At 43.9% G+C, this 27,361-nt stretch overlaps 2 protein-coding genes across 4 annotated transcripts; both read left to right on the top strand.

The window, feature by feature from the left end:
* The first annotated feature begins 2,376 nt into the window (after positions 1-2,376).
* SLC19A2 (solute carrier family 19 member 2) lies at positions 2,377-14,764 on the top strand. 3 transcript variants are annotated; one of them, XM_053935721.1, is made up of 7 exons: positions 2,377-2,573; positions 2,707-3,312; positions 6,951-7,173; positions 10,695-10,887; positions 11,768-11,909; positions 12,133-12,301; positions 13,052-14,764. In XM_053935721.1, exons 1-6 carry the CDS (start codon positions 2,388-2,390, stop codon positions 12,256-12,258), a joined length of 1,476 nt encoding a protein of 491 aa, XP_053791696.1. In that variant the 5' UTR covers positions 2,377-2,387; the 3' UTR covers positions 12,259-12,301; positions 13,052-14,764. The 3 variants fall into 3 exon arrangements, with proteins under 3 accessions (XP_053791696.1, XP_053791695.1, XP_053791697.1); XM_053935720.1 differs by having other exon boundaries at positions 12,133-14,764; XM_053935722.1 differs by lacking the exons at positions 10,695-10,887; positions 11,768-11,909; positions 12,133-12,301; positions 13,052-14,764 and adding exons at positions 10,187-10,259; positions 10,355-10,540.
* A 3,807-nt stretch (positions 14,765-18,571) lies between these two features.
* On the top strand, positions 18,572-26,902 carry CCDC181 (coiled-coil domain containing 181). Its single transcript, XM_053934537.1, has 6 exons — positions 18,572-18,677; positions 21,631-21,809; positions 22,325-23,218; positions 25,209-25,355; positions 25,999-26,153; positions 26,727-26,902. The coding sequence occupies exons 2-6, from the start codon at positions 21,654-21,656 to the stop codon at positions 26,845-26,847; spliced, it is 1,473 nt and encodes a 490-aa protein (XP_053790512.1). The 5' UTR covers positions 18,572-18,677; positions 21,631-21,653; the 3' UTR covers positions 26,848-26,902.
* Positions 26,903-27,361: the final 459 nt, after the last annotated feature.

The following is a 27,361-nucleotide window of genomic DNA, read 5'->3' as shown; positions in this document are numbered from 1 at the left end:
TTGGAGTTTTGTTTTGTTCTTGCTAATTCTGTTTCATTCCAACATAGATACTAGTTAATGGAGTCTACTTCCCCAGATTAGTTACACTGGCCAAAATATTAATAAAAAAAAAGAAAGTGGTTGCTGCTATTTGTCACATTTCTGTGCCTTTGTTCCTTCCATGCTCAGGAAGGAACAAATCTGTTTTATTCTCTCCTTCTGGATAGTTTCTGAAATATTTGTACTATCTTAAGTGCTCTCACATACTGAGGAAGCATTCTGAGCAGCAGCTTCACAAGAGTGCAGTTTTTAAAGTTTTTAATTTACAGAAGATTTTCTCTAAACAATTTGGCAAGACTTTAGGAGAACTTTTCATGCACATATATTTTATTAATTCCTCCACAGTACACTGCAGGCCAGAAGCTGAGAGAAGAAGAAAATAAGTAAGATTAAGGAAAGTGTGAGAAATCCTACTTTTCACAGCTTATGTCTTCCATCTTAGAAAAAAATATTGGAAGTGTTGATGTTTTTACTATCAAACACATTTAACCTTTCCTTGCGTTTTCTAGTAGAGTGGGGAGATGGAAAGACAAAATGTGGAGGAAGGCTAAGAAAGAAAAGATAGAAGTAAAAAATCAGGGAATAAAATTTTATCTTGTTCCCAAGGCTGAAAATATTCCATGACAATAAAACAAGGTGGGTTCTTTTAAGAACAAAACTGAAACCCTGAGAAAACACGGAGTACTTAAGTCAAAATTTTGCAGTTTCTGTTCCAGTTTTTGGAGGAGAAAACCAGGTTGCCTGACTGTGTATTTTTTTTAAGGAAGAGGGCTGAACTGATGTGACTTGTTCTAATCCACTGGAAACAGCACTTGAGCTCCAGTGGCACAACTCTAAGGATTTTTGTTTTGGAAAAGAGCAAGGCCGCCCATGAGATCCTGTGAGCAGCCTGGACCTGTGGGAACTGTTGCCTCTAGGCAGGGCACACCAGGAACACCAAGGTTTTGTTCTTTCCTTCCACCCCTGGATGGCCCCGACTGGTCAGAGGGTGCACAGCACCTTTCTCACAGCCCGTATCCCTTTATTACCTGCTCCTGGGCCACATGCCAGCGGGACAGAGGCGCTGCTGAGAGGGAACCTCTGGCAACGTGTTTATCAGTCGTCGTTTCGGCTCATTACACTCTAACCTGCTATTTGAAATGATCAGCTGTTCCTTGCCTGTGGCTGAAATGGATGCCAATATTAGCAGGAACTGATTCTTTGTATGTAGAGTTTAGCTTCAAACTAAAGGGTAGTGAAATGACAATAGAATTGTTTTTCCTAATAAATCTTACAGGTTTTCTACAGAAGAGAACATGGAGAACAATAGAAGGGAAATTTTGCTAGACCCAGAAAATAGCCAGAAAGCAGCAAACCACTGATGCCTGATGATGAAGACCAAAATATTTACCTGTGTTTTACAGACAGTTAAGTAATCTTACAGCCCAAATCCTCTTTGTAGCTATGTTTACTAAGACAGGATTATGGTCATTACAGTAATAAAATAGTAATAAATATATAATAGTAATAGATAGTAGTAAAATTCTGCACTACAAGAAATCTGTTCTGGGGCTCAGAACTTGTTCTTTCCCACCCAACTCTGTATATCCAGATGCCTAGGAGGCAGGATATGCAATTGCACAGGTGGGAGGCCTGACCCTTGGTGTGAATTCTCTCTGGCCTCAGCCAGTTTGGAGAACAAACTAGATATAAAGTAGGAAGCCCTAGGAGTGGTAGCAATGTCGTGGAGATCAAGGGAGTGGAGCAAAGGGAAAGGCAAATCAAGTAGATGAAAAGGAATTGATTGAACAGAAAAACAGCACATAATTCAGAGGGTTGGCAAGCTCTAGGAACAGTAGACTGGGCAAAACTTTTGATAATGACTTCGAATGTAAAAGTTTTGTTTTCCCCGCTTATCTAATAATTTCTCTGGTTGGACAACAAGGTGCAGCTTTATTAAACAACAAAAGTGATTCAAGCTCTTATCTCGCGAAAGGGAAGAAAGCGGCAGGGGACAGCGGCCGAACGCGTCCGGGGCAGGAAAGCCCCACCAAGCCCGGCAGAGCCGGCAGGATCTCTGTGGGAGCAGGTTTCCAAGGAAGGCTCGCACCCACCCGGAGGCATGGGCCAGTCGGGGCGAGCGGCCCGCGGGGACTCCGGCCCCGCCCCGCCCCTGCCGCGTGTGCGCTGCTGGCCCCACCCACGGGGCGGTCTGCCCAATCCGAGCGCTGTGTACTGCCCGCCCCGCGCGCGCCGGCCAATCAGCGTGGGGCGCAGCGCCGCGGGCCGGGGCCGGCTCTCGGAGGTGACCGGGACGCGCCCGCCACCGGCGCCTCCGGCGCCGGAGCGCCTCCGGCCCCCGGCCCGGCATGGCGGACTCGCACGGGGAGCGGCCGGCGCGGCGCTCCGCCCGGGCTGCCAGCGGCAGCGCCTGCTGCTGGGCGCTGCCCACGGCGCTGCTCTGCGCCTACGGCTTCTTCTGCAGCGTGCGGCCGTCGGAGCCCTTCCTCACCCGGTACCTGCTGGGGCCGGACAAGAACCTCTCCGAGACGCAGGTACCGCGTCCCCGGCTGCCTTCCTCGCCCCCAGCTTCCCCCCCTCCCCCCCGCGGGGTGTGTGTCTGTATGTCTGTACTTTGTTCGCAGTACGGGAGTGCTGGCGGTTACCGCCGTCTTTTCCCTCCCGCAGGTGTTCAACGAGATTTACCCGGTGTGGACTTACTCCTACCTGGCGCTGCTCTTCCCCGTGTTCCTGGCCACGGACTACCTGCGGTACAAGCCTGTGGTCCTGCTACAGGGCCTGAGCCTCATCGTCACCTGGTTCCTGCTGCTGTACGCCCAGGGGCTGCGGGCCATCCAGCTCCTTGAGTTCTTCTACGGGATGGGGACTGCCACCGACATCGCCTATTATTCCTACATCTACAGTGTCGTCGATATCAACCTGTACCAGAAGGTCACCAGCTACTGCCGAAGTGCCACCCTGGTGGGCTACACGGTGGGCTCGGTGTCTGGGCAGGTCCTTGTGTCAGTGGCGGGGTGGTCCCTCTTCAGCTTGAACGTTGTCTCCTTAACCAGCATATCCATTGCCTTTGCCACGGCGTGGTTCCTGCCCATGCCACAAAAAAGCCTTTTCTTTCACCACCACTCAAGTCAGCGGCTTAGCTGTGAAATGAAGGTCATGGACTGTAAAAATGGAGCGGCTGTCCAAGATCATCCCGATGTGCAGAGGGCACCTGGCTGGGAGGATGAGACAAAAGTTCCCTTAAATGGGGAGGGTCATTCAGCAGAGAAACAGGTGAGTTGTGCCCTGAGTTTACATGAGTAGAAGATGCCACACTGACATGGTTGTCACACGCACATATATGTATGGAGCAGTAGAGATGTAATATCTAACAGCAAAAAAGTATCCCTTTATGTATCCCTCTTCCTTATTTATGGCACAGGGAGAATTACTGGCATCCTTTTGCTGTTTGAGCATGGTAGGCTGCTTCTTAGTTTTTCTGAAATTGCTCTTCATGTCTCACAAGGCTGCAGTTTGAATGTTCTGTGCATCAGATTGCCATCCAATGGTACAAAGCAAGGGACATTCTGGGACTCTAAACCTTGAGCATATGTCCAAACTGTGTGTGCTTCTGGATGCACCCAGTGACTTGCAGAAAAGAGGCAATTCTTAATGTACTCACATTTTGACATTTTTACTCCAACTGCTGTGCGAGTTGTGCTGCAATATGCTGTGTAATAATTGGGGTTTTCGCATAATCCTGGAAGGAAGCTGCTCTAGGAAGGAAACTGCAGGAGTTCTTGGGGGTACTTGGAAGCAGACATTGATTAGTAATAGAAGGGCAGAATGTGGATAAATTGCAGGAAGCACCTGTGCATGATATCAGCTTAATGCAGCCCCTGAGAATGCCAAGGTAGTGCCCTGACTTGTGGCTTTTGTGGGCTGCGTAACTTGGCAAAGTCTTTTGTATGGAAACAAGTGCAGGGACCCTTGCCTGTTCGAGGGATGTGCTGGGTCCCACCATGGGTGAGCAGCCTTCAGTTTTGGGGCCCAGTGTGAATGTGTAGTTCCCTGCTGGGTGGGTCCCTGCTGGCCTCATTGCTCCAGGAAATGCAAATATGTGGAGATTCCTGGCAGGGGGATTCGAGGCCCTGGGGAGAGGCCAGCCTTGTTCCTCAGACAGAAGGAGGCCATGCTGGTTCTGAGGACAAGCCAGAAGGTAAGCGCAGCTGCTGGATTAGTCAGCAGTGGGTATTTCTTAGCAAGTAAGCCACAGTTAGCTGGTTTGGGGAGGCAGCATCCAGGGCTGCTTTCTGCTTCTCCAGCTACAGCTGGGAATTGAAGGTATTAACATTCCAGGGAATTAATCCTGCCCCATCCAGCATGATCTTGTGTGACCAAGGATATTTTTACCCAAGCTATGCTTGCGTGTTGAAGGGTATTTGTTAAAACAAAGTCTGTGCCATAAACTTATAACTTATCCATCCCTTTTGTTTACCTTACTCCTCTCCTGTGAGAGTGCATGTAGTACCAAAGTAGAGGAGAAAAGTTTAGAAAAGGAAGGAGTACACCTGCCTAACTCCCCTGAGGTCACTTACACCAGGTTCTGAAGGCTGAGAAGCACTGGAGCGTGATGATTGTCCTTCTTGCTGAGGTAACAGCAACCATATTTCACAAACATGGATGGCTGTAGGAATAATTGTACTGAAGAGGCACTGCCAGGGCAGGGCAGGTGGGCCTTTCTGCCTTACCAGACACTTGCTTGGGGCTGAGCAGCCAAATCAGTTTTTGCATTGTGTGTGACCGTTCCCTTCTCTTGTTTTCCTGTGCCTAAACTTGAGCTTTGTGTGATATCGTCGGTGTGGGAGTTATGTGTAAAGTCACATTGCCATAAGCTCACTTTTTCCCAAATTGTTCTGTTGTGTTTTGGAGGAATGGTATTGATATAAAATTTCCATAGCCAAACCGAATTTTATTTCTATATCTTTTATTTTAAAGAAATCAGGCAAGCAGCACTGGGTGGCCGGGAAGTCACCACTCCACTCATGGCACACAGCACTACAAATTCACCAGAGTATATATACTGTTTTTTAAGCCTACAAAAGCATTTTCCAGTGTACTTGTGTTAGTCTGAATCAGCAAATATCAATAAGCTGGGATCAGCAATTTCATAATCTTTCCAGGTGGTCATTGTCCTCTGCTACATGATTTTGTCAAGTGCATCAATCTTTTTATTATACATAAGCATTTAGTCGCATTATGTATATGCTTATGCATTATACATAAGCATTGTGGCGATATCCCTTAGCTTTACCACAGCTTCCTCTATTTTATTCTAAGCATCAGTTGTCTTGCTACCTTAATCTCTTTACTCTACTATACTTCTATTTCGATGCTTTATTTGGCTATTCAGTCAGAAAGTTTCAAAAGTTATCTAGGGAACACATCCACTTTTGACACAGCAGATACAAGCATTTGCTGATTCTATTGCCAGTTGACACAAATCACAAAAACATTTTTCAGAATATCCACGTGCAGAGCAAGAGTTATGCCATTGGCAAGGCACCAGTGGGACTGTGTAGTGTTTAATAAAGATGCTTAGAAGTCAGTGACAAGTGAAGGGTGGAAGAAAGGAAGTTCAGGACAGGTTTCAGGCTGAGGTCTTTTGGGGTTTTAGTAGAAACCTTTTGAAATTAGTTTTATTGCTCATGGAAAATAGTCTTTCCCAGGAACACACTGCATGATTCCCCAAGGGAAACGGCAAAATGCCAAGAGTTCAAAGTTGCTGTTGCTGTCTGGAAACTGTTCTGAAATTGGGCATGTGACAGCACAATGTGAAATAGCTCAGTCCTGTGACAATGCTGTGTGTTTCCCTGCAGGGAATCCAAGGTTACAGGGGCAGGAGGTGCTGGGTGGGCCTTAGGGCTCTGCCCAGTCTCACATTAAGTAACTGTTCCTCCTACTTAGACTAGAAGGATCTTGCCCTACAGAGTCTACACTGTACATGTGTGCATGCAGCAAATGTAACCAGGAACTTTTGTCTACTAAGTAAAGACATGCTCATTTCCTCTGCTGCTGTTGACATAAAGTGGTAAAGAACCGGACTTTAACAGTCTATATGGAAAAAGCAATTTTGATTACTGCCATTCCCTGTTGCTAGAATTGATCTATTTAAAATTATTTTTAAGGGTCTGCCCCCTTGCATGCTCTTTCTAGTAAGATTTGGAGTGGAAGGCTTAATTTTTTATCTCCTGCCATTTGTCAGGGCACTTGTATGTGCAGGACCTGCCATTTGCAACAGCAGTGTCTAGCGGAAGTAGCTTCTGTTTCTTTTTAGATCCCCACCTGACATCTCTCACATTCTTGAAGCCCTGGTGAGCTTAACAGGGGTAGAGTGGTAATGAAATTGCTTCTTGGAGTATTTATAACTCTCAATGCCTGTTCTAAAGAAAATCAACTTATCTGGGGACAGATATAGTTCTCTGTGCTACAAAATTTGGTTGAATTTGAATCAGGACTTGAAAGTGTCAGTCATACGTTTTGCCTTTATGATGTAAATGGCTGGCTTCTGCTCCTGTCTTGTCAAAGTGGATATTGTATCCTGTTCTCTGGTGTTTCTTCTCTGGTACCCTTCAGTTGCTCACATAGCATGTGGCAGTCTCTCCCCTGCTGTCTGCTGGGGAGAGCCAGAGATGGAGAGTGAATTTGGGACTGAACCCTTCCTCTGCATGTAAGGGTACAGCCCTGCTTGGCATAGACTGTGGGATGGGAAAGCTTTTTATTCATTGCTCTGTGGGAGTTTGTGTCCAAGAGTGGTATTGTCACTCAACAGCAATCAGACCACCTGAAAGGGGCAATTTTGTGGAGCAGTGTGAAGTGTTCATAAACAAAGACTTAACATTTCTCCCTCCTTCCTTCTCCAATCTATGCAGAAGCAGAAAGTAGACATCGTAAAGGTGCTCAGAGATCTCTGGCGGGACTTCCTGCAGTGCTACTCCTCCAGGACCATGCTTTGCTGGTCTGTGTGGTGGGCACTGTCCACCTGTGGCTACTTTCAGGTCATCAACTACGCTCAGGGCCTGTGGGAGATGGTGCTGCCTTCTCACAGCGCAGACATCTACAACGGTGCTGTGGAGGCAGCCTCGACGCTCCTGGGTAAGCTTCCTGCTTAGCTCCTGCACTGCTGTGAGAAATGTCTTGTTTTCCTCAAGGTCACTAGAGCATGATTTGGAAGTGCCATGCATTCCCCCAAGCATGTAGGAGAGGTAAACCCTGGCATTTGGGGTGAGTCTTCCCTGACATGCACAGGTAGGGTGCTCAGTGTGAGTTAGTCATTGAAGCAGCCCTGATTCTTGTAGTCCAGTACGTAGGTGTTTAGAGGAACCTCCCAAGGCAATCTTCATTCTGAAATACTTGGCACAAGGCCCCAGGCATGTGACTGTGTGCTCTTGGCTGTCAGCATGACAGTGGGGTTATGTTTGTTTTAGCCACTCAGAGTCAGACATGGGGTCCTGTGCATTTGGTTTTCCTCCAGGAGCCTATGAAGGGTTTCCTGTACGCACCCAGCATACAGTGAGCCATGGTTAGTCATTTCAGCACTGTTAGGAGCAGAAGCTATTAAGATGAAAGAAGTTGGTTGACTTGAAAGGGACAGGTAGGTCAGTCAACACAAGCATTTGTTTATGAAGTTGTTTAATACTGTTTCATTATCAGAACTAGGACATTACCTTTTTAAAATAGCTAACATACCCTTACAGAGGTTTTCTAGATGTTGCTGCAGCATGTCCCTTTTCTTTGATGGAGTCATTGTTCCATCATCTGCTGTGGATATCACATACTTGGGGGCAAAAGAAATCAAGGTACACAAACAAATTATTAGTGCTTCCTTGGGTGTGCTCAGCCCCTTCTTGAAGTTCAATAGGAAGCTGTGGCTGGTTTATAGTTCTAAAAGCTGGTCCACAACCCATTGTTAGTTGGGTTTGAAACTGTTGGCAGCTTGATGACTTTGTGTCCTTGGTGTGCTAAACCTGCCCTTAAATAGGTTGCTGTTGTACACTGTTTCTCCACTCTAACATGAGCCTGTGGCTCTTACTACTTTTTTGGATTGGCTTCCTTTACCATCCTGCCTTTGTCCCAGAAGGAGAAGAGCTGGTATCAAGGAAAAGAAGACCCATAATGTGGCCTAATAGCAGCACAATTTAAAAAAAAAAAAAAAAAAACCAAAAACAAAAAAAAAAAAACCCAAAAAAAAAAAAAAAAAAAAAAAAAAAAAAAAAAAAAAAAAACAAACAAACAAACAAACAAAAAACAACCCCAAAAAAAAACAGAGGGGAAGGGTATTCCTCAAATCCTATAATGAACAATTTTGATCACAAGGTCCTTTTTAAAAAGGCCTGTGAACAATGGACCTAAACTCTTGTAAGACTGAAGTTTTTAGTTTCCCATTTTGATTCTTTTTCCTCAAGTATCATTTTTTATACATAGTTGAATCATTTTGGGTGATGTTTTCAGGCAAATTAGCCTGAACTGCTCAAAAGACAGAATCCTTCCAGTTGATAGAAATTAATTGCTTGAAGGAAGCAAAGTTTAATGAATTAATAGTCACAACTAAAAGCTTGAAGTGTGTGACAGAACTGGAAGTCCTAACCCCTGTTAAGAATGAGCATGCAGTGACCTGACTTCCTAGGTGCTAGTGCAAATGCTCTGATTTCCAGATTGAATTTATTAATGAGCTATTTATTAATCTCTGATGTCATGCCAAGGTTGTATTTTAGACAGTTTAGTCTGGGCCAGACAAGCCATGTTTTTCTAGTTGTTCTTTGGTAAAGTTCAGCTCTTTGTTCTCCTCCTTAACAGCCCATCTTTGCACTAAATCTGGCTTGAGTTGCATTCCTTTTGAAGGTGGATAGTCTGAATTGCACTCAACTTTATTCAGCGAGGCCTCAGACTTACAGAAGAACATGCTGTTCACTCTTCTCCCTGCATTAGAAATACCTCTCCTGCTGCATCCCAGATCTGATTTGCCATTTTCATTGCTCTTAGTCATTCTGTGCTCAGTTAGAAGCAATGTTTGGCAACCTTTGCATAAGGTGCTGTTGCCATCCCTGCCCTGCAGAAGGGTTTAAATTGGCATGGTGACTCACGTAGCTGTCGGCTCCCTGTCCTGGGAAAGAGAATTAGTATTCCTTCTAGGGAGATCAGCTAACTGTTAGGTTGCATCCCTGCACCTTCTTCAGAGTGTGGCAACCCTTTATCAGGTTGGGTTGTGAAACCACTGATCAGCTGAATGTGTCTCACTGAAGGACAGAGGCTGAATATCTTAATTAGCTGTAGGGCTGATACAACCTTGGCACATAGGGAGAGTACAATTTCATAAATTGCCATGAGATCCTCATGACTGTTCTCAGATTCCAGAATTGCTGAGACAGTAGGAAGAATGCTCTAGGACTGAGCCTCTTTTTGCATTTCAGAGTTTTGCTACTGACAGAGCCAGACTTCCAAAGAACAAGATATTAGTCAGACTTTAGTGGGGGAAAATAAATCCTTTCCCTTAGCATAGTGCCCTTCTTCACCAGTCTGCAAGATTGATGTAAAGGTCTGACAGGATTGCAGGCTTGTGCAAACTGGTGGTACATAAGGAGTCTTGGTGTGCCTGAAGGTTTTCTAAGACAGCATGCCAGCTAAAGGCTACAAAGAGCTCAGATACTGCACTGTAGCACTCTTGTGCAGTGGTCTACTGCTGAACACAATCCTATTTCAGAGATGTCCTGTAAACCTCCCTTTGTCAGTATGCTGTTTGTCTGGTTTGCTGTGTACAGTCATTATGCTGTTGGTTGCTATTTGGCTTGTTTGCAGAACAAGGCCTCCTTGGAATGGGAATTCTCTATTAATGTAATATGTATTTAGACTTCTCAGTAGCTGGAACTATGATAGTGCATGAAACACACCTTGTCTACTCCGTGAATTGCATGAAATACCACATGCTTTCCCATCCTATGATTTGTCTTTTATCCCCATTCCCCGTTCATAAAATCCAGCCAGAGTTACAAACCTGTCTGGATTGTAAAGGACTGTTCTTGCACAATCAGTAGTGCATGATTATAACCTGTGATTAGGCTGCATCCCAGGAGATCTTGATTTGGACTCCTTGTCTTACTTAATCTTACAGCCCAGTGTGCAGATGACAGTAAATGTAGGTTTTTCTGCTTCCTGGGAGAGAGCTCTAACAGCCGTGCATTAAAGTGAGTAGTGCCTTTCTCCCTCCTACCCTCTGCTAAAGCACCGATAAATAATTAGGTGAGTGCTTTTGAGAACCAGGGTTTGCATTTCTCAACAGAAATTGCCCAAGTATTGACAGCACTGCCACAGTCAAGCACAGAGGAATGAGTGGCAGTGATCTGAGGCCTGGGGCTGTCGTGCTTCTGGATCCAGACAGGAGACTACATAGGTCAGCACTGACCTATGTATTTTTTTTCCTGTTTCTGTAAAAGTAAATGGGAATTTACAGCAGTGTTCCAAGTGAGGGAGGAGTCAGGAAGGAGAGCTGCTGAGGTATTCCCATTTGTGTCCTCCACTTCATTCATGTTTGGCTGTTAGGGGCTGTAGAGCTCCCAATGCACCATCTTCAAATTGCTCCAACTGTAATTACTAAGATTTATGCTTTTCTTCCCACGCAGGAGCTGTTGCAGTCGTCGTTGTGGGTCACATAAAAACATCCTGGGCAATGTGGGGTGAAGTGGCACTTGCCCTGTTCTCCTTTCTTATTGCTGCTGCTGTGTATGTCATGGACACTGTTCATAACATGTGGGTGTGCTATGCATCCTATGTCATCTTCAGAATCATCTACATGATGCTAATCACAATAGCAACGTGAGTATGTCTGTAACATAAACTGCTCTCAAGGTTACAGCTAGTGTGAAAGCGGTGCCTTTCCTGTGTAACAAGAGTCTGTTGCAAGGGTTTATGTTGTGATTCAGGTTGGAAACTGAGGCATGAAGATGTATTTGGCTGGCAGTGTGCCCAAGCCTTAAAAGTCTCGTGACACTGAAGTGACTACTTCTAAATATTAGATAGTGCTGATTGCTAGGGGGATGTTTTTCATAAATGTGGCTGGAGTGAAGTGTTAACAGATGAGGAAAGGACAATGCTTTGCCTGGATTGAAGCATCAACTTCCCCTAACCTGTAGGAAAACTACTTCAATGTTATTTGTCACTTTAGGGAGGAAAGCATAGCTGGTTTTGAACCACAAAATCACTCCAAGACAGCTCAAGCACAAGGAGAGGGGTGATGCTGAATCTGGCCACTGCAAAGGGAGTTCTGATTAGAAGGATGCAAAAGTTTATGGGCCACACAGCAACAGACTGAAGCTTTGAGATTACCAACTGCTCTCTGGGGTCAGAGTGCATTGCATCTTCTCCACATGACGAGACCCTTTACATCAGACAGCAGCGCTGCTTCAGTAACATGGAAACCCACAGAGCTCCCTTAGTGGTGGGTTGTTTGTTTGTTTGTTTGTTTTTTAAAAAGGGGTTGCATGTGTCTGTGGGCCTCTTCTAGCTTCTAAGTTAGTCCATCAGGATCCTATTTAGAAAAGGACACTATCTGTGCAAGGTAATTTAGCTGTGGAAAATATGAAACCAGTCAGTGTAACTCCTCAGGTTGCATAGTTATTCTGTCCAGAAATGTTGCTGCCGTTCATGCATTCCTCTGCTTTTTCCCTTATGGGTCTGGTTGTCCCTTTCTTTCCAGGTTCCAGATTGCTACAAATCTCAGTGTGGAGCGGTATGCCCTGGTGTTTGGGGTCAATACTTTCATTGCCTTAGCACTTCAGACTCTGCTCACTGTGATTGTTGTGGATGCCAGTGGGCTTGGCTTGGACATCTTCACCCAGGTATGACAGATGCTCTTTTATTGATGGGAGGTGGGGAAGGGAGGAAGATAAACCAAGCTGTAAAGCTTCTCAGCTACCTGTTTCTGGGTCAAGGATTTGACAGATAATAACCACTGAATCCTGATATTTTAGAAGTGGAGGGGACCTCATTTATTTTATTAACATTCCTATAAATTTGGTAACTGCTTGGTTTAAACACTTTTTATTTTCTTCTTCTCTGCAGTTCATGATTTATGCCTCTTACTTTGCGGCCATCTCACTGGTGTTCTTGGTCAGTGGCATCTGCAGTATTGTAGAAGCTTACAGAAGACAAGAGCAGGTGCAAAGCAGATCTCCTGAAAGCCAGTAGTGCACTAAGCAAAGACTCTTGGTGACTACATATGAAGATACAGGTCTGTTTTTAATCTCTGCCATTTCTTCCCAAGGCAGTCACCTTAATGGTATATGATCCATATTTATACTATATTAGTAGCACATTTTAGAAGGTAAATATATTAGCTCTTACGTAAGTAAGAACAAATATCTTCTTTCTAAAATGCCTTTTGTTCTTCTGTTGCACGTATGGGATGTGCAGCAAAGAACAGTAAGTTTTCTCAAAGAATGAGAACCTTGGGAGGTTTTAGTTTAACCCTAACACATCTGCAGACAGTTTTGTGATTGTCTGGTCAACTGCTGCTCTCTGTCATGAGGTGCTGCTACAGGGCAGAAATGAGGGCACACTAACAGACCTCTCTGTGGAGACCCCCAGGCCTGGGATAGGAGGTGGCCTGAGGACTGTGCTCTGCAGTGTGGCTCTTGCTGAAGCTGCCCTGTGATGCTGGATGCTCTGTTTTGAGGACTGGTACACTTATGTTTCTGCATACGCACATGCTTCCTTGAGGAGCTTGTATTGTTTCTCCTGTTCTGTCAGTCATCCCCTCCTGCCAGAGGTTTACCTCAGCTGATCATGGTGCTTCCCCAAAAACATAACTGTGTCCTGGGGCAATTTGTGGCACTGGTGGATGGGCTGTCAGCAGCACTACTTGTTCCACAAGGGCCTGTGCCCAGGAAGGACTGTAACTGGAGGGGAAACTTAGAGGGAGTTGAAATGGGCAAAATGCTAATCCACGGGACCCTTGGATAACTTTGCCTTTGTACCTTAGGGCTGCAGGTTCCTGTGATTACAGAGTCATTGCCTCACAACCCACAGGCTGGACTGTTTCAGGGGTGGTGTATGTTAGAATAGCACTGAGAAGGAAGGTAACTCACAGGATTTTAAGCTATTCTTTGTGCCCTTAGAGAATTATGGTGTGGTGATTAAATTGACACCTTCAATTATGGTAGTTAGCAGAATGACTGCCTGAGGCTTTGGAAAATGATGATTTATGGTCTGTCATTTTTCCACTGTTACTTTAAAATGCTTTTATGCTTCTGGTGGGTCTCTGTCCACTAGTTCTACCTCTTCTTTCCACATGAGCAGAACAATGAATGTTTAGAGTGGGCAATTCTTTTTTTTTTTTTTTTTTTTTTGTCCAGTTTAAGCAAATTGGGACTTACTTGCCTCATATCGTTTTTTTTTAATAATTTATTTTATCCAAATTGCTTCAACACTGAGGAGAAGTTGCACAGAGTTGTCCTGGGCTTGGGCACCTGGATACTCAGGCAGTATGACCAGCACAGCAACAAATGCCTATGGAGTGTGCCTGTTTCTGTGCAGGTTGTGGTGAGTTTAAGTGTACAGGAGAGCTGGCAAGGGAGAAGGTGCAATGCAGCCTTTCCCTCCGTGCCTTCTCTCTGTGTGTTTGTTAGAGTTCCTTTCTTCTTTCAGTTGAAGAAGCAGCTTTGATTCATCACCTGCTTTTAGTGCCATGGAGATTTCACAGTATTGGGGTTGGGAAGGTGTTTTTCCCCTGGCTAGGACATTTCCCATCGCTTTCTGTGAGTCTCAGCCTTTACTACAAAAGTTGTGTGATTAATGTGTTTGGCATGTGCTGTCTGGGACCCAGGGAGCCCTTCCAGGCCAGCTGCTCAGGGGAGCCCACTCCCCAAAAAGTTTTCTTTCTGCATGCTGCCTCTTGAAATAGCCCCCTAAAGAGGGGCTCAGCTGCACTGGCATTTACACATGTAAACTAACTGCCTTATCTTGAAATGGAAACTTGAAGCCACCCATGTATATATTCCTTTCTCTATATGGTTTGTGGTTTTTTGTTTTGTTTTGTTTTTTTTTTTTTTTTTTTTTTTTTTTGTTTGTTTGGGTTTTTTTTGGGTGGTGTTTTTTTGTTGGGTTTTTTTTTTTGTGTTGTTTTTGGTTTTTTTTTTTTTTTTTTTTTTTTGTTTTTTTTTTTTTAATAAAATCTGAAGCCATGAAATGCTAGCTGGTGAGCTGTCCTGGGACAGGGATAGTCTGTCCTTTGAGTTCCTTGGTCTGATGGCAGTTGGAGCAAGACAGGAGGAATGGATGCACAGCACTCCTGTCAAGTGACCAAAAGGAGCAGCTCAATTTTAATCATACTTTTCATACAGAGATCAAATCTTTGATGGGGAACAGCCCAGTTATTTTAAAAGCAAGTCATAAATTAACTAATGACTTACAGCAATAGCAGTGATTTTTGTACCAAAGTAATGAAACGGTGGCAACTACAATAGAAAGGCTTGTTACGCTGTGTATGTCTTCAGGCCCACAAGGTATGGAAGCCACACCTGGATGTCATTCAGGTTCTGAGCTCTGCTGTTGCTGTGGTGATGAGGTGACTATAGAGCCTAATTGAAGCTGTATGCAGAGTTAACAGGGATGCCTAGGAAAACCTGTAACCATGTGGACGTTGTTGGTTTCTAATTAAACAGCTATATTTGCTAAATAAAAATACTCTGAGCTATCCTGTGTGGACAATGTTTTTTTTCTATTTTGATTTTCTGCTGATCCATCGCACTGCTGCTGCAGGTTGTTCTGAGCATCTTTGTAACAAAGAGAAAAACAATTTAGAACAAAACATGCAGAAATAAGCAAGGCTTAAAGAAGCTGATAGTTGCTGGCTGGCTTGTGTAGGTTTGCATAACTCTGTGCAAGTGTCTTGTCTTGGGGATTCTTAACTGCTGAGCGGTGCATAAGCACCACTCTAATTCCAGTGCAGACTGGTCTGCAGAGGGAGATTACCACTCACCAATGCAGGGTAGCCCTGGTCAGGATGCTCTGGTCTAACTGGGGGTGACAGTAAGGGAAAGCAGGTGTAGGGTTGCCATGCAGGAGGACCTTTCTACTTACATTGACCTAATTACAAAATTGAGGCCTTAAAGGAGAAATGCTGTAAGCTCCCCATCCTGACACACCCTGCCTTGGAAGACACCTGTGCTGTGTTTCCAGAAGACATGGCTTGTACCTCATAGTAAAGGCTAGGCTGGAGGGCACTGTGGTTTTTGTGGGTAGTAGCCCAACAAGCCCTGTGCACAGCACCAAAAACAAGAGAAAGGGGGTGTTCTGGGGAGGAAAGGGGAGGCTTACTTACACATGCTTCCTTTAGAGCTTTAATGCTGAAGGATAGGACTGTTGGCATGTCATGTCTGCTCTGAATTTCATTCATCTGCCTTCCCTGGGTGAATACAGGAGTCAGCTGTGGAGGGATGAGTTTCTTGACAGAGTGGAGGATTAAAATCTCTGCTTGCATGTGTCAGGAATATAAGGAGTAGGTCATACAGGTATGGCATTACCCTTAGGTGGGTTCAAGTGTATCTCATCTGGTGCTGGTGAAAGGCTGCTCTCTCTTGCAAGTGAAGCAAGTCCATGTGAACTGTGGCAGTCCTTGCTCCTCCCATTGCATCCTGCCACATCGTGGACAGCTGAGAGAGCTGAAAGAGGCAGCTGTGTGAAGACAGCTGCTGTGAAGGAGCAGAATTTCTGCACTGGAGATAGAGCACACAGTGCCGTTTGGCAGAGATGAGATAAACACTACACGCGGCTGTCTGCCTGGGATGCTGGGGCTGTTTCTTTGTTCCAGTTGATGCTGGAGGCTGCTGGAGGTGAGTGTTTCAACTGAATCTCTGTCCTGCACTGGGCTTGCTGTGATGCTGGTAGGATGAGGTGTAGTTCCTGGGATCACTGCTACAGTGAGGGACTGGGTGCTGGGCTTTTTCTATCCAAAAAGCAAGGAATAGTAAGAGCTGCCAGAGGCTGCTGTTTCAGGAGCAGCATCCACTGCTGTCCCCCTGGGCTAGCAGTGGCTGTGAGAGCCTGCCAAGGCAAGGCAAGGTTACACTAAACCCCTGGTGCCAGCTGCTCTGGCAGTGCTCTCAGGGAAAGGGAAGGGCTCTGTGTGGAAGCGGTTGTGTTTTCTTCTCTATCGGTGTGATCATGGCCAAGTACTGGGAAGGAAAGAGGGACTTTGGCTATGGAAGGGGCAGGAGACTGGATGCTCTGAACCCTGTTCCCAGTGTTTTTTTGACAGTGTCAACTGTTTCCTGCACTCCATAAAAAAGGTGTTAAGGTGCTTGCTTAACATTGCTCTGGAGGTGTTATGCAGCCTTTCCCTGTGAAACACACTCACTGTATGTGAATCTGTTCCCTGAACACAGTGTCTGATGCATTAGTGACATGGAAAATAGCAGCCAACATGCCAGGGTCTGTCCTTGGAGCCCTGCACTGCTTTACTGCTGTTTTTGTTGCATTTTTCATAACCATGCTGTGCAGCTTCCTCACACACAGGGACAACTGAAAACCAACATTTAATGACATGTGGGTTAGTGAATGCATAAATGAATTTTGATTGACCTTAAATCATTGTTATTATTATCAAACATCACATCTTGACATCCCAACAATGGCATCTAATCCTTGTCTTAATCATGCTGATTTGTAATTAGTCACATAAAGCATCTCTTGTGAATGAAAATGATAGCGCTGGGTTTTAAGATGAAGGATAGTCTTAAAAGCAGAGCAGAAAGCCTTGGTATTGTACCCAGTTCTGTGTATTTTAGTCTGCTATGAATTTGTCAAAATGAAATGTGGAAAATCAGGAATTCAGCATATTGCCTTCAAGGGTGAGATAACTGCATGCCCTGGGTGAGGTCACTGGTTGAAGTTTTGCCAGGTACAGCAGGAACCATTGCCAAGCAGGTAACTGAGCATTATCTCTGGTAAGTGTAAGGGAGCCCTTCCAGCCCACTAGAACCAATGTCAAAACCTGGTTTTCTTTTTCACTGTATGGTGTAAAATGAGCAGAAACCCTGAGGTCATGGAGTCCAGCCTCCTCCTGTGGCATGTGGCCTGTGATGACAGATGTCTTCAGAGAACTCGTAAACCCAACCTTGGAGAGGTTCAGCTTTTCTGTCCCATGTGACTTTGAGTCAAAGGGTGAACCTACTTGAGTTACTCTGAGAGTTATCAAAGCTCTGGCTTCGTGGCTGTTTTCTGCCTATATTTTCTTTCATTAGCATTTAACTCTTTACAGGAGAAGGTGCTGCCCTCTGAGGCGTGTGGCCTTGTAGACAGTCATCCTTTGCTTTGCCAGGCCAGTGTATCCAGAACTTGGGGCCATGACAGTGTGATGGGAACCATGTCAGTGCTGCCACTGAAGAGAACTCCCTCCCTCACTCTCTCCCTCTTTCCCCCCAGAGGGATCCATGCTACTGCAGCCCCGGCTGGTAGGAGGGCTGCGGAGGGTCATTCCCCAAAATTCAGTGCTAGGAAACATCTTGTGATGCTGAATGATCTCTATCACCCTGAATAGCTGCTGACAGCTGCTTGCCCTTGCAGTGAGCTCTGTGTGTGCTGTGTGGGGACTCTGGTGGTTACACAGCTCTTTGGGGTCCTGTTGGCCTCAAGGGCACAGCATTCACTACCTGTGGGGTGTTTCATCCTCCCTAGAGGAGACTGCAACCTGTCACCTCCCGCCAGCTCTACTGAGAAGTCTGATCTTTCTCCCGCTGCCAGCCCCCCCCGGTTCCGCAGGTAAATCAGGGTGGCGTTGTTGGTTTTTTTTTTTTTTGTTTTGTTTTTTTTTTTTTTTTTTTTTTTTTTTTTTTTTCGTTTCATAGTTCAAGGAGAAGTGTGTGGTTAACACAGAGAGGTGTGTCTCTGGAGATTCAGTGCTGTCTTCATTAGTGGTGAGACACTGGAACAGGTTGTCCAGAGAAGTTGTGGACGTCCCATCCCTGGAGGTGTTGAAGGCCAGGTTGGATGGGGCTCTGACCAGCCGGGTCTAGTGGAAGGTGTCCCTGCCCATGGCAAGGGCGTTGGAGCTTCAAGATCCCGTTCCAACCCAAACAATTATCTGATTCTGTGATTGACAAAAGCCCAAATCCTGACACTGCTGCCTCTTGGGCTGATCCGATTGCTCACTGCCAGCCGGAGCGTGATGAATAATACAACACGCAAACCGAGGCTGCTCCCTGAGGAGTGCATAATTTAGCAGCATCAAAGAAGGGCTTTCGGCTGGACAGGGCGAGCCGCCTCCGCACTCCTGCCCCTCTCCTGTGGGGTGTGTGTGCTCCCGCTCCCCTCAGCGCTCTGCTTCCCGACATTTTCCAGGCTTTAGGTGGAATTGTTCCACACGGAAAAGGGGGCAGGGAGGGGGGGGGCCGGCGCGGAGGCCCGTCCCCATGGCACCAGCGCGGCGCGGCCCGGCCTGCTCGCTGGTGCCAGGGCCCGGCGGGAGGCGGCGTTTGTCCCTCGGGAGCCGCCGTAGCGCCGAGCGGCCCCGCCGCTGCCACAGCAACCGCAACGCCCGGCGGCGGCAGCTCCTCGTCCCCGGCCGGGAGCGGCGGCGCCGGCGTGTCCCAGGGGAACAGGGAATGCTGGTGAGGACATTCCCTAGCGCCCCGCGGGGGGTTCGGGTTCGCGGGTCTGTGTGTGTGTATGTTCTAGTACAGAAGGACAAAGCGACAGAAATCCGTCGCTCTGTTCCGCCTTTTGTTGTGGCTGTGCCTGAGTGTAACCGCGTAGAGGTGTTGTTACTAAGCTGTGCAGAACAGATGGTCACAGCGCACAACCCCCCCCCCGCCCCGCCACAGACACACCCCACGTAGAACAGAAGCAGGTGAAAATGAAGATTTGAGATTTTCTGAATACTTTCGGTCCTTCTTAGTGCTGAATCACTTTACTTCATAATATCCGAAATAGAATAGGAGCTGACTCAGGATTTTCTGGTGCCCCCAAGGCACCAGAAGGACATAGCATAAGAAGGACATGGGACTGCTGGAGCAAGTCCAGAGAAGGCCACGAGGCTGGTAAGAGGACAGGAGCACCTCCCCTGTGGAGACAGGCTGGGAAGGCTGGGGATGTTCAGCCTGGAGAAGAAGAGGTTGTGTGGAAACCTCATTACAACCTTCCAGTACCTGAAGGGACCCATAGGGAAGCTGGAGAGGGACTTATTGTCAGGAACTGCAGTGACAGGACGTGGGGAAATGAGTAGAGAGTGAAAGAGGGGAAGTATAGGTTAGATAAAAGGAAGAAATTCTTTACTGTGAGGATAGTGAGACACTGGAACAGATTGCCCACGGAGATGGTGGATGCCCCATTCCTGGAAAGTGTTCAAGGCCAGGCTGGATGGGGCTTTGAGAAACCTGGTCTAGTGGGAGGCGTTCCTGCCAATGGCAGGGGGAGCTGGGACTAGATGATGTTAAAGTCCATTCCAACCCCTTAACATTCTGTGATTCTATGAAACAAGTCATTGAATTGGAAGTTATCTCTTCAGCCATGGCTACTTTATCTTACAACAGGAGAAGTTGATTTTTGTGCTGCTCCCCATTATTACACTTCACCTAAATGAATTAAATAGCATGTTCAGTGTGTTTGTATTGAGTGCCACAGACTGATGTGAACATATTTTTTTAAAGGCACAGTTAATCTGTGCAGCTTCTGTATCTGCTTATCATCATAATGAAATTACAGAGAAATAGTTCTTTTGTGCTGAATATGCACTAGAGCAAAGTGCATTAAATCTCCATTAAGATCCCAGGTATGTCATCATCCAAACCAAGGATATTTGTTAAGGAAGGGGGCATTTCCCAGCAAAAATCATTATGTGTCATATGAGGTGGTGCAGGAAAACCATGATGGAAACAGATATAGTGTGGAAAGGCAAGGCAACAGTCTGAATGAGCTCTTAACATTTAAATTCTGAGAAATCTAGTGTGAATGAGTGATTCCAGTGGCAAGTGGTAGCTAAAAAGAAGTGAAAAAACTGATAGATTTTCTTGAACAACATATGGATCAGAGAAAACAAAGAGCTTTAAAAAGTTTCTGTACAAACAATTGTGCAGCAAAGAATGCCCAGCTTTATTACTACTCTAAAACAAATCTTGACTAAGCTTTGAGGCTTAAAAGATCACCCTTTACCAACATGAAATACTGAGTTCTAAGGAGCAGAGCTGGTGTTCCTGCGAACAAATAACTGAGAATTCAGAGATGCTCATCAGAACTCAAAACAAAAGCTTGCAAGATTGTAAGCAACATCTGCTGCATGAAAGGGTTTTTACAAAGCACGTAGACAGATTTGAAAGTCCAGGTGCAACCCTTGTTGATTCTCTGGCTCTGTGATTCTTGTCTGGAAGGGCAGGATGGTCACACAGCAAGAGCTGTCTTGCTGTTTAGGGCCATCCAGAACCAGAGCTCTCTCTCTTACACCCCATATTGTCTTGCCACATGGTATCATAGAATGTTAAGGGGTTGGAATGGACCTCATCAAATTGTGACCTTCCTCCCATGGGCAGGGACACCTTCCACTAGACCAGGTTGCTCAAAGCACCATCCAACCTGGTCCTGAAGACTTTCAAGAATGGGGCGGCCACAATCTCCCTGGGAAACCTGTTCCAGTGCCTTACCACCAAAACAGCAAAGAATTTTATCCTAATAACTACCCTAAAATTCTCTTCTTTCAATTTGTACCCATTACTCCTTGTCCTGTCACAACAATCATGATCTTTGGTATATTGAAATTGACACTGATTAATCCTCCTAGAGACACATAGAAGTGGCACCTTCCAGCCTACAGCAGAGGGTACAAAAAGAACAGGAACTTCTGAATAATTGATGTTTTCTTCTTCTGTGCTGCTTTTGTAAAAAGTAATAAATTATTGAAGGAATGATGAGGGGTTAAAGCTATAAACAGAGCAGAATCAGCTCTCCAGGCTCATGAGTGCATCCACATCTTTAAACTTTTGCGTCTTTGATGCGGGCAGCAGGCAGTAAGCCTGGAGCACCAAGCACTGGCAGGTCCTTCAGGAGCTGGTGGCACCTTTAAGCAGTCCTTCAGGAGCTGGTGGCACCAGTGTGCTATGCAGTACAAAGATTTTTTAAAAGATGCAGTCTTTATAGTGGCTTATCTTCAGTTTTGTCATGAACATGATTAAATCCAGCCTGATTAACAGGTTAGTGAGTGTTTAAACTGCATTTAAACAAGTTAAGATATAAACAAGGTAAGATACAAGCAAGTTCATAGCATTTCTAGCTAACATAAAATAGTGGTCTCTTTGTCCAAGCACAAGGCTAACTGTTAAAAGATCATGAGTTCTAATTTAAGCTCTGTCAGAGACGTTAAATCCCCTTGATTTGCTTTAACTCAAACCCTCTCTGAGTAGCCCGAGCTGGAAAGGCCAAACCATTTATGTTTATGAGCCATTGGTGATCCTTAGTTCTGAGGATGGCACAGTCCAGTGGCCGTGTTGAACATGCTTGTATTACTACTGCTCACAAGTCTGATGTGGGTGTCACTAGAGTTTGAAAATGTTTTATTCCTTCTCCTTTTTGTAGTATTACTCTAACACATCACCAAAATGAGTGAAAAGGAAGCTCAAGGAGATCTTGATCAAAAGGAAGATCAAGCAGATGTGGGTGATTCAACAGAAAATGCAGAATATGAGGATGATTTTGAAAAAGACACGGAATGCCTAACTGATGAAGAAGAAAAACAAAACCTTGGTGAAAAAGAGGTATTTGTTAAACACTAGTTGTGTTATTTAGAAGACAAAATTGAGTAATACTTGGAATCATAGGCACAAATTCAGTATTGCTTGAAATGTGTAGGTGCATTTACTGAATTTTGACAAGGAAGGTAATTTGGAATTATAGTGAAAAACATTTCAGCTAACTGGTTAATTTGGTTATAATATCTGTCAAGCAGAAAATTCAGTGTTCATTGAAAATGTTACTTTTTTTCAAAAGTACTTCTGGGTTCCTTTAAGTGTTTGTATAACACTCATTGCAGTTTTATGCTGTCACTAATCACTTCACTGGTTAGTTAAACTTTGTGTGAATGTGAACATGAAGAAAATGAAGAGACTTGTTAGTGTCAAAAAAGCTGTTAGTTATGACATGCACTATGTGACAACTTGGTTTAGAATGAAGATAGTTTGTACTGCTCTTCTCTCTCACTGTTTCTTTTCTCTTTCTTTGATAACTGTTCTTTTGTTGAGAGAAGAGACTAGTTTATTTTAATTTTTTTTAGAATCCTGAAGAAAAGGAAGAGGATGTTGAAGCAAAAATTCTTAAAACTGCAGACAGCTTTCAGGAAGACAATAAAGAAATTAAAGAAAATCTAGATCAGCTTTCAGAGGCAGATGTAAATGTGAAAGTGATATACTCAAATGAAAACTATTTGCAATCTGGGGCAGATATTGAACAGGAGGACCATGAATCTGATGCTGAGAGAGAAAGCTCTGTCCAGGAATCCAAGCTGGAAAATGAGCAGGAACTGGATGAGGGGGAATATGAGGATGAAGAAATAAAGCGTTACGTCTTGGAGAAGATTGAAGAAGCCAACAAAGAGCTGGAAAATCAGGCTCCTGTGGATAAAAACAGAGAACGGAAATTAAAATTTGAGGATGAGGTGGGTCTTCAAGCTCCTTCTTCAGAAGATGCTGAAGTTGGTAAAACTGACCTTGCAAGAGGAGACGATGTTTCAGATGGGCTGTCTCAACTGAGTATTTCTGATGACAAGGGACAGAAAAGCACATCACTTTCAGAATGTGCTGGCTCAGATGAGGAGAAGACAGATGGTAAAATTCTAGTTGAAAAAGATGGAAAGTTTGAACTCTTAAGTATACGTGATATTGAAAGCCAGGGCATTTTGGCCCCGATAAGTGTTTCTTTTACAGATATTGAAACTCAACAGACTACAGAACTCTTCAGTTCTTTGCCCATTGCCTCTCAAGCAAAAGAAATGTCTCCATCTGACTCTAAGCAGCAGCCAGATTCTGCTTTGAATAGTGCAAAAGATGTGGGAAAACAGAAGACTGAGTGTGCAAACATACGCGTGAAAAGCTCCACTTACAGTCTTACTCCCAGACAAAAAGAATTTAGAAGGCAGATAGAACTAAGGAAAGAAAGACTGAAGAGAGAGGTAAATATATAGAGAAAAGTAAATCACAGTGACCATCCTATTCTGTTCCACAAAGACCATGTGCTCAGGGTATTTACACCATTCTTCTTTGATAAAAGAGGCAGCAATAATAGTTGTACTAGTAATAACAACAACAACAACAACAATAATAATAACAATAATTCTCTGGGGTTTGTAGAGAATCTCTCAAAGCTCCTTTCCCAGAGTGGCATAGGACCATGCCTTGCTCAGAGGAGAAATGAAGCATTTATTTAATACATCCTTCATAAATGGGCCCTCTTCTGTTATAGTTTTCTTACTGCTTTTGCTTCTTGACTCTCTCTCTGTCTAGGTTCTCTTACAGTCCCACAGTTTATGGAATGTAGCACATGGTGTCACATCTGCACATACTGTACTGCAGTGCAGGAAGTTTACATTAACCACAGTAAGGCTGGGGCACGTTTGGGTACTCAAGATGTATGGACTGGGCAATTATCATATGGGAGAGTGTTCAGTCATAATATAACATTTACATAGCAGAGTGACTGTAAGAACCCTTTTAATTCTTTCTCAGCTCCTTACACAGAAAAAAAATATAATAGAGAGTCAGCCTCTGACAGCTGTAATGAGGACTTCAGAAATCTTTACCAGAGTGTTAAAAAATGGTGATTTTTTTTCCTTCTTTTTTCATTATGATGATACAATTACAAAAAGGTAACTTGCTATGGATGTGTTGCTCTATAAAAGGAACATTGAAGCACCTGCCATTTTTCTGTGCCATGATGTTCTAATTAAGCTGGCTAAGTAGCTTCCAAGGTTACTTTCTATCTGTGGAAAGCTCTAGCCTACTTTATTTGAAAAGGTTGCTGAGGCTCAGTTTAGTAATGAGGGGTATGAAATCTGATGAGCAATTGAAGTGTTTTCTTTGTGCACACAAGACTAGATCTCTTGAAACCATACTCTGTGTATTTAATGTAAAAGGTAGGGTAGTGAGGGGAAGGAAGGTTATTTTCCTAACAGTGTGTGCTAAATTTCTTCCTTGTTGGCTGACTTATGGAAAAGTAAGGATGTGTTACTTCTTCATTCTGGAATGGAATTCTTCATTCTGTGGTGGATTTCACAGACATTAAACATTTCTTGACATTACTAGAATCTATCTGCTTCATTTTGGTGGAGTTTCTTTCATTCCAGTAAATTAGAAATGGTAATTTGGAGGATATAAGGAAGTTGTGTGTAGGTAGGAGGAACATCATCTATTTGCAAGATTAGATTTCTCAAAGTATTGAAATGAGTAGGGATTATAGCTTTTGTGTCAAAGAGAGTAAATCCTGGTAAAAAGTGTCCTAATCAGCTTTCTGAAGCATTAATTGAAACTTTTTCTCCTCCTTATAGTTACTTACATTAGCTAAAATGTAATTAATAAGTAAAAGAAACTTTTCTCAATTCTGTAAATATCAGTTCATTTTGTACACTTGAAAAAAGCCTGAAGCTATTAATACTTCTTAAGTAAATACATTGCAATTTCATGTTGAAAAAAGGTCCTTATTTATAAGGTAATGCCTGCAATCCATGTGTTGTTAAATATCCTTTAAGGTTCAGTGGTCCATCAAGCCTGAGAGCTGCATTTATTTCTAAAATGTATCGATTTAAAGTGATTCTAAGCTAACCAGAGATACTGGGCCGACTTAATTTTGAGTTTTTGCCTGAAGCTATTTAAATGTCTTTGAGTCCAGAGGAAATAGAGGTCATCACAAAACGGATTAGACTGAAAGTGTTTGAATATATCACTGGGCAATTATCACAGAAGTGCTCCATATTAGCACAGAAGTGCTCCAAGCAATTTCTTCCTAAATGTTGTATCAGCTGTGATGCAGTCTTTGAGTATTCTTGTTTCATCTGTATTTTAGTGTGTCTCTCATGCAATTCAAATGGCTTGTTGCCTGCAACAGTCTTTGCAGATTAAGATAATTCTCTTAAAAACTAAGTTTATTCAGTTTTCCTTCCACTTAAGGAAGAAGAAAAGAAAAGAGAACTAGAAGAAATGAGGAGAAGACAGAATGAAATAGTTTTTAGAGCTTGGTTACAGAAGAAGAAAGAACAGGTACAACAAGAAAAGCGAATTCGTCGTGCAAAGCAGCTGGAAGAGCTGAGCATTAAAGTAAGGTCTCCCTAATGTGGAACTGGGATCTATAGTGCTCTTGTTAAAATAGAAAAACCAAATTCTAAACCTGCCTTCTTAGCTAAGTGTATGAAAATTTACAGCAATGGGAAATGTTCTTGTTACATTGTTTTCGGTGAAGAGGTAGACTTGTGGGTTTATGATTGATCTGCTTAGCAGAGTGGCTTGCAATGCAGAAGCAGCACACATGAACTTAACTGTAAAATCACAGGGGTTACAGTGATGCTTCCATATACCAGGAGAAAACCTTGACTGAGCCCTGAGTGAACAAGCAGCCAGAAGACTCTTTGAAGTGTGTTCCTTACCATCAGAACTTGTTAGTAAGCAGTTAATGCACGTGACCTGATCAAAACCTGGAGATTCAGATGCTGTTCTAAAATTCTTCTGCCTTAAAGTGATGGGCTTGAAAAGCTAAATTCAGTACTTTTTAAAACATAGTGCTTTGAATGCTTGCTCATGTATATATTCTATGCCAAATTAGCATGTGCTCTAGTGTGTTTATAAAGCATGTTTCATGGAGGGGAGATGCCAGCAGAATGCAAAAAAAAGCTATTATAATGTGATTATTATAAAGGGTATTTACTGATAACCCTTGTGTATACATGTATTTTTTATTAATTAGAAGGTGCACAGGGATCCAGAAGAAGCCTACAGGTTATGGCTTAAAAAAAAGCACCAACAATATGTGAGAGAAAGACGGATAGAAGTCTTGAGACGCCAAACTGAGGAAGTGGCCTTTTTTACAAGTGCAGAGGATTGTGACAGAGCTTTTAGAGAGTGAGTAGGGTCATTCCTAAGGGACCACATTTGAAACTTTTGTAGTCTATCATCTCAAAACTGTAGCTATCTTATGGTACATCTTTGCTACTAAAGTCCTCATTGTTTTGGAGGGTTTTTTTTTCACATGAATATGCCCTTTTAAACTTACACCCTAACAAAAATACATCAGTTCCTTGACGCTGTTTGTTCACTGCTGTGAAATTATTTGTCAGAACCTGAGCTGAAAAAGAGTTAATTATTTTTGCTAAAAAAGGGATCTTCCCCTCAAACCCTTGCTGCCTGTTCTGGAGCAACCGTGGGTTGATTCAGTCTATGAAATGAGCATAAAGCTAATCCAGTTTAACAGAAGGGGAGGGTGTAAAAGTGGGTACAAAAGCAGGGGAATTGGGGTGGGAAAGTAGTGCTTCCTGTGTTTGGGTATGGCAGGCTTTTAGACTGTCTCAGCCATGACACCCAACTTCAAGACATGGTGGGCTCCAGTTAAGTGGGGGACAAGTCTCCTTTGAATGGATAATGTAAAACTTGAAATTACAACTGCCAGTACTTCTGCTCCTCTTTCTCTCTCCACAGCTGGCTGAGAAGGAAGAGAGAAGAGAAACAAGCAGCCGAGCTAGCTGATAAAGAGAGAGCCAGGCAGCTTAGATTAGAAGCCAGAAGAGCAAGAAAAATGCAAAACATCCACTGTATTTAATTCCAAGCCCAAATCCTATTGTTTTTCAGATCATTACAGTTGAAAAGTTCATGTAGCCACAGAGTTCTTGGTGACAATCTTAATTTTTATGGCTTGAGTTTTTGTCCTTTACAGCTACTTTTTGTGGTGTTTTTAAAGCTTTCAGGCAAGTTTAACAATTATCTTCAGTGACAATGATTTTACTATCTATTTATTTGTAATTTAGTTAAAAAGCCTGCTTTAATGCATAACTCAGGGATCTTCCTCGTTTAACCAAATCTAAATGAGTTCAAGATCTGTATATGAGGGTGGCGAAATACACATTCCCTTCTTTAAAAGGCACTTCATACTCAGCTCCATCATGGATTCCTGGACGCAGGCTACTGTGTAAAATGTTGAATTTTTGGTGGATTAATATTGCTGTTTGATGCTGCTAGTGATTAAGATTGTGCAAGGTGTTATGTTGTTGGAAAATGATGTTTCTTGTACCACTTCCTATTGATCTGTTGACCAGCTCTAAACCAGAGGACTGTGT

Source organism: Vidua chalybeata, chromosome 2 (assembly GCF_026979565.1).
Source record: "Vidua chalybeata isolate OUT-0048 chromosome 2, bVidCha1 merged haplotype, whole genome shotgun sequence".
Lineage (NCBI taxonomy): Eukaryota > Metazoa > Chordata > Aves > Passeriformes > Viduidae > Vidua > Vidua chalybeata.
Note: the sequence above shows the minus strand (reverse complement) of the source record. Positions and strands in the feature narration are given on the sequence as shown.